Consider the following 7,578-nt stretch of genomic DNA (forward strand, 5'->3'; position numbering starts at 1 on the left):
TGTGACAAATCAAATAGAGGATGAGAAACACTTTCTTCTTGTCTGCCCCAAATACACCATTACAAGACAAATATTCTTCCACAATTTGAAGCATTGAATTGTTCATTTTTGTCTCTAAACGACTCTACGCTATATACTCATAGAGGATGACATGGCAGTCAAACTAGCTGCAAAATATGTATACACCTTACACACCATACGAAATGGTTAATTCATTGTATCCATTTGCTCTATTTGACATTCTTCATTGTATATAATTGCAATTATTATAATTAATATTAGAAACACTGTCTGCTGTTGCTATTTTTATTTTATTGTATTTATCTATTTATTTTCTCATTTATTACTCATTTATTGTCTCCTTTTTTACTTTGATGGTGTAATTATGTTCTGTATTTTACACATCTAAAATGCTTTGACTACTGTAACACAAATGTCATGCCAATAAAGCAACTTGAACTTGAGAGAGGGAGATAGCGAGAGAGAGAGAGAGAGAGGATTAAAACACTTATTTTATCTCTTATCTACACTATATTTTATCAATCTTCTTTCATCCCTTTCTTGACCATGTGACTAAAACCAAATGTGAGACATTCAAACTGACCAATCAGCAAATTACAACTTCACCCACTGTAAAGGTGTCACAATTAGTAGGCCCCCAATGTATACACATCTTGGCCTACAGGCCTTGATCACTATCAGCACTTATGTGTCTTCAGGAATGCCAAATGGCCCTTTTGTTACTGAAGATAGGTTCGGGATATGAAAGCAAAAGTCCTTGATTACTTTTGACCCTACAATAGAAAGTGGGCTAAACAGAGAAAGCATAGGTCACATTTATTTATGTAGTGCTTTATATAATACAGATTGTTTCAAAGCAACTACACATTAATAAAGAGGAAAATAACGGTGTTATAGTAAAAATGCATCAGTTATGAAACAAATTTAATTTCAACTGTAAAGCAGCTATAAAAAAGATAATGGTGTCATTATTCAGCTTAATTTAGTTCATCCACCCAGCCATACATCCATTATCCTCTGCTTGTCTGGGACTAGGGCGCAATGGCAGGATGCTAATTATAGCCACCCATACCAGGGTTTTCACGGGTCCTTAAAAGTCCTAAATTTAGTTTTATCAAATTTGAAGTCATAAAAGTCTTAGATTTTGGGACAGAAAAACAGGAATCATGATATGGCTTAGTGTGATGACTAAACTTCAAAAGGCTATGATGTTCACAGTGGGAAACCAAGAAAACCACTATATGCTTTTTCAAAAGTGCTACCCACTGGCAAGTATGAAATCAGCCCATCTGCTGTTTTTTTGCTAAGACCAAAGCAAGATTTGATGCAGCAATCCAAATTTGCTGTAATGCACTTCCTCCAGCTCCTCCTGGGGAATCCCTAGGTGTTCCTAGGCCAGCCAAGAGATATAATCCCTCCAGCCTGTCCTGGGTCTGCCCTGGAGTCTCTTCCCAGTTGAACATGCCCAGAACACCTCTGACGGAGGAGTCTGGGAGGCAACCTGACCAGATGCCCAAAACACATCTACTTGCTCCTTTCAATGCACAGGAGCAGCAGCTCTACTCCAAGTCCCTGCTGGGTGTCTGAGATTTGCACCTAATTTCTAAGGGTCACCCAGAGATCCTGCAGAGAAAATCCTAGAGCACAGCAGCAGCTACACTTACCTGGGCATCAAGATCTCAGCATCAGAGGGCTTCAGTCTGGCTGTGAAGGGCCTGAATGAGAGAGCCCGGAGGGCTTTTTATGCCATAAAATCACGGTTTGGCCAATTAAAACTACCAATTAGAACATGGATTAAATTATATCACGCCATCATTAAACCAATTCTACTATAGGAGTGTGAAATTTGGGGACCAGTATTAAAGTTTGAAAATTGGGATAAAAGTTTAATAGAACGAACATAATTGGAATTTGCCAAAAAACATTCTAAGGGTAATCGGAGGCACTTCTAACAATGCCTGCAGGGCTGAACTGGGCTTATACCCCTTACACATTGAAATACAAAAAAGAGCTGTTCAATTCTGGTATCACCTGAGTCAATCTGACACTCAGTCGATTCAATATAAAGCCCTCCTCGCCAATGAATCCCCCAGTGTCTCATCCTCTAAATACACTTGTGCTTCAACTAATGAAAGAAACTCAAGCTGAGTCTGACTCCAACCACAACCCCAACATTCATAAAGACATTGACAAACCTAAAGTATAATTATGACGAAAAATTAAAAAACGAATTTGACCTCCAAACCAACCTCCAGTGTTATTCGGCCCTAAATAGAACCACCAAATTGGCAAATTACTTCTCAATCAAACAGTTGAAAGACAAATCCTTTCAAAATATCGACTCGGCGACCACAACTTAGAAATAGAGAGAGGAAGATATAAAAGATCCTGGATACCGAGAGAACAGCGACTATGCAAGCACTGTGACAAATCAAATAGAGGATGAGAAACACTTTCTTCTTGTCTGCCCCAAATACACCATTACAAGACAAATATTCTTCCACAATTTGAAGCATTGAATTGTTCATTTTTGTCTCTAAACGACTCTACGCTATATACTCATAGAGGATGACATGGCAGTCAAACTAGCTGCAAAATATGTATACACCTTACACACCATACGAAATGGTTAATTCATTGTATCCATTTGCTCTATTTGACATTCTTCATTGTATATAATTGCAATTATTATAATTAATATTAGAAACACTGTCTGCTGTTGCTATTTTTATTTTATTGTATTTATCTATTTATTTTCTCATTTATTACTCATTTATTGTCTCCTTTTTTACTTTGATGGTGTAATTATGTTCTGTATTTTACACATCTAAAATGCTTTGACTACTGTAACACAAATGTCATGCCAATAAAGCAACTTGAACTTGAGAGAGGGAGATAGCGAGAGAGAGAGAGAGAGAGGATTAAAACACTTATTTTATCTCTTATCTACACTATATTTTATCAATCTTCTTTCATCCCTTTCTTGACCATGTGACTAAAACCAAATGTGAGACATTCAAACTGACCAATCAGCAAATTACAACTTCACCCACTGTAAAGGTGTCACAATTAGTAGGCCCCCAATGTATACACATCTTGGCCTACAGGCCTTGATCACTATCAGCACTTATGTGTCTTCAGGAATGCCAAATGGCCCTTTTGTTACTGAAGATAGGTTTGGGATATGAAAGCAAATGATTACTTTTGACCCTACAATAGAAAGTGGGCTAAACAGAGAAAGCATAGGTCACATTTATTTATGTAGTGCTTTATATAATACAGATTGTTTCAAAGCAACTACACATTAATAAAGAGGAAAATAACGGTGTTATAGTAAAAATGCATCAGTTATGAAACAAATTTAATTTCAACTGTAAAGCAGCTATAAAAAAGATAATGGTGTCATTATTCAGCTTAATTTAGTTCATCCACCCAGCCATACATCCATTATCCTCTGCTTGTCTGGGACTAGGGCGCAATGGCAGGATGCTAATTATAGCCACCCATACCAGGGTTTTCACGGGTCCTTAAAAGTCCTAAATTTAGTTTTATCAAATTTGAAGTCATAAAAGTCTTAGATTTTGGGACAGAAAAACAGGAATCATGATATGGCTTAGTGTGATGACTAAACTTCAAAAGGCTATGATGTTCACAGTGGGAAACCAAGAAAACCACTATATGCTTTTTCAAAAGTGCTACCCACTGGCAAGTATGAAATCAGCCCATCTGCTGTTTTTTTGCTAAGACCAAAGCAAGATTTGATGCAGCAATCCAAATTTGCTGTAATGCACTTCCTCCAGCTCCTCCTGGGGAATCCCTAGGTGTTCCTAGGCCAGCCAAGAGATATAATCCCTCCAGCCTGTCCTGGGTCTGCCCTGGAGTCTCTTCCCAGTTGAACATGCCCAGAACACCTCTGACGGAGGAGTCTGGGAGGCAACCTGACCAGATGCCCAAAACACATCTACTTGCTCCTTTCAATGCACAGGAGCAGCAGCTCTACTCCAAGTCCCTGCTGGGTGTCTGAGATTTGCACCTAATTTCTAAGGGTCACCCAGAGATCCTGCAGAGAAAATGCATTTATGCATAATGCATCGCATTATTTTGGTCACTACCACTAAGTTCAACACCATAGGTGAGAGTTCAAAGCGTCTGAGGCAGAGGTGGAAAGTCCAGGGGTCAGAAAGTAAAAGTCCTGCCATAAGTTTATTCCACTCATGAACTCAGCCAGCATATATTGTTACATTTTCAGTTGTTTTGCTTCAAAGAAAGGTTAGTTTTTTTTTCTTATGAAACATCAAAAGGAAAAATTTAGCTTTATAACAGTACATAAACAGTATCTATAAAGCATGAAATAATGTATTTTGTAAAATAAACAAACAAATAAATAAAAATGTGCTATACAAATTAATTTGTCTTGACTGTTTTGGGATAGTGTTTTATCTGAATATTAGTGCTGCTGCTGAACAGAATGAATGTTTTACCATTATATATTTTTTATGATTATTTGATAAATACAAATATCAAAATAACAGCATTCATTTGAAATAGAGATCTTTTGAAACATAAATCTTTACTGTCATGCTTGAAATCTTACCCCAAACTTTTGAATGATAGTTTATCACTGTTTCCACAAAATATTATGCAGCACAACTGTTTTCAACATTGATAATACTCAGAAATGTTTCTTGAGCAGCAAATCAGCATATTAGAATGATTTCTGAAGATCATGTGACACTGAAGACTGGAGTAATGATGCTGAAAACTTTTCCATTACAGAAATAAAATACATTTTAACATATGTTAAAATAGAAAATTCGTTTTAATTGTAATAATATTTTACAATATTAAAGTTTTTCATCAAATAAATGCAGCCTTGGTGAGCATAAGAGACTTCTTTCAAAAACATTTAAAAGTTGTAAATATTTCAAACATTTTTTGCCTAAAATTAAATAGTTTAAGTTTTCAGTAATGCAATTGCCAAAACAAGACTTTAAGGAAGTATAAATTGTTATCAGACTAAAATCTTGCAAGTCAAACCTTACTACATAGCAGCAAAAACTCATGAATTAAAATTGTGTTATTCTGCCAAGATCTGGAATTTAAATTATTCTTAACATAACCAAACCTGCTGACATTCGATCACGGTAGTGGACTAAAGTTGAACATGCCTGGTCAGGCTGCAATAAATGCTTCAGAGCTTCTTATTTGCAAATACTGTAGTATGGTAGTAATTAGATAATGTGAGTGATGTAATATTGAGATGCTTTTGAATGTTTTTTTCCTCTCATGTCAAATGTCATTTCATTATAATCAATAATAATCAGTAAATGACATTTGCAGTGTTTTTAAATACGTCATAAGATCAAGCAATAAAAATTGTATCAGCAGATACTCAATTCAATGACTCGGATTGGATCAGGGGTACAAAAAACCTGATCGGGACATAGAAGCTGCATAACAGCTATATATAAACAAACCCATCATTCAGTTACATTGGTTATTTGATTAATGGACAGAAAAAAAGACACAGAAAGGTCACATATTATAGCATATCTTCCAATGTAACCTCTGAAACACTGCAGCTAGAAATGTATGTTTTTTTAATAGTGCATTATATGTCATCAGAACATTACCCATTACTGAACCCATGGATCCCAACATCAAGCTGACATAGTTTTTTGAGTAAGATTTTTGTAATTCAAGTTGTAATTGACTGACTATGTTGCCCTCACAGCTCCTCATGTTTAGGCACTTCATCATCCTCATTTACTATGATGTTCAGTTCGTCTTCCGTTATCTTGCCATCTGCATTGCGATCTTGCTTTTTGAACATGTCCCTTAGGATAACGTCACTGTCTATTCCTGGGTGGAGGCGGCCCCTGCCTTCAGCCACCTGTAGCTTAATGAATGCTGAAAACTGCAGAAGAAAACAACAAAAACCAGTTGGTGATCAGATGTGACAAACAGTACGAGCATGTCACATGTCATATTAGTCACATACTGTAGGTCTGTATATTCTCACATAGTATTTGTGCGATAGGACAGGGTCTGTTTAATTGTATGCGGACTTGAGAAATCATGTTAATTCTTGTGCACAGTGGACAGACAACACAGACTAACACACGATGCGTAAATGTTTTTACCACAACCCAAATGATGGATCGGAATACATTTTAATAGCAACCTGTGCGTGTGTAGCTTTAAGAGAGCAAACAAACATCTGTATTAAATCCTTGGGCTGTGTTTGTGTTTTTTCTCCACCATCTCTCTCTCTCTCTATTTTACTTTCTTAGTTGCCAACAGTTAAAAAACAGGACTCCAGACCATCCAGCACCAGCTGTGATTTGCTCAACCTCCCCTTTTGTTGTTATTAATTAATTCATTTATTTTTAGATTGATTTATTGATTGATTAGTTTTGTGTTATGTGATGGACAGTACATATATTGGTGTCTTCTTCCTATATATCTCATACCATGCAAAAGGTTTTGTTCATATTGCCCACCCCTTAATTTAGAGTTTCACAACTGAACTAGATATATGTTGAACTCAATATTATATGTATATATGCTAAAAAAAATATATATATATATATATATATATTTAAAGCTGGCTCATATATACATATATATATATATATATATATATATATATATATATATATATATATATATATATATACACTTGCTACATGTACTGAGACTTGTCTTAGCACTTGCATATCATTGCTCTTTTGTTGATTTTGATTGCATTCATTGCCCTCACTTGTAAGTCGATTTGGATAAAAGCATCTGCTCTATATATTATATTATGAAGCCCCAAACAGGAAATAATTATATAAAGTCTGAATATATACATATTTCAGTCATGAAACTATAGATGGCGCATTCTGACGGGGTGTTAACATAACTGATGATATTCACTGTTCCTCACACTAGCCCTGGGCCTATGGGCTTACATTTCTGCCACAATTCTGCGTGCGAAAGATCATATTTTGAGCGCACAAAAGTGCATTTTGCACACACGCGATCTGAGTTTGTGGAGAAAATGTTCATTTTGCAAAGAAAAAAGTCTTTTGAGCACACGGAAATCAATTTTGCATTTAAAATACGTTTTTGGATGTGTGCAGACCTTCTCTTTTGTGCGTGCAACGTTCCACTAGCTTGCTCACCTGATGCGCTCTGTGCTCGCAAAATGTCAACAGCTCGCGTGCTCAACACAACCCAGCGTTACAATGTGCCATAATTCCAGCCAATCAGAGACAGAGGCTGCTAAATTCTGATTGGCTGCCTTGACAACCAATCACAACATTTCTTGCATTACCTCGACAGCAGAAGAGGACAAATACAGTGCATGCATAATTATTATGCAAGTTGATATTCTGATTATATTTTTTTCCAAGCACATTTTACCAATAATTATAACTACTATTAATCTTGTATTTAATCACTTATAATCTATATATTATTGTTCATGAAGGCTGGAAGTGAAAAACGCCTTATATTCAGGTGTGCATAATTATTAAGCAGGTTATCTTCTACAGATAAAATCTCGAGATG

The 7,578-nt window shown here is 36.0% G+C and overlaps 1 protein-coding gene across 1 annotated transcript in view; it reads right to left on the reverse strand.

Annotated features, from left to right (window-relative positions):
• Positions 1 to 5,370: 5,370 nt before the first annotated feature.
• Positions 5,371 to 7,578, reverse strand: part of fkbp10a (FKBP prolyl isomerase 10a) — a 28,507-nt gene continuing 26,299 nt past the window's right edge. The window contains exon 10 of the mRNA XM_016248197.1: positions 5,371 to 5,938. Within this exon, the coding sequence (XP_016103683.1) occupies positions 5,750 to 5,938 (189 nt within the window). The 3' untranslated portion in view covers positions 5,371 to 5,749. The remainder of the gene's footprint in view (positions 5,939 to 7,578) is intronic.

The sequence above is a fragment of the Sinocyclocheilus grahami genome, unplaced genomic scaffold, assembly GCF_001515645.1.
Source record: "Sinocyclocheilus grahami isolate Dianchi unplaced genomic scaffold, SAMN03320097.WGS_v1.1 scaffold869.1, whole genome shotgun sequence".
NCBI lineage: Eukaryota > Metazoa > Chordata > Actinopteri > Cypriniformes > Cyprinidae > Sinocyclocheilus > Sinocyclocheilus grahami.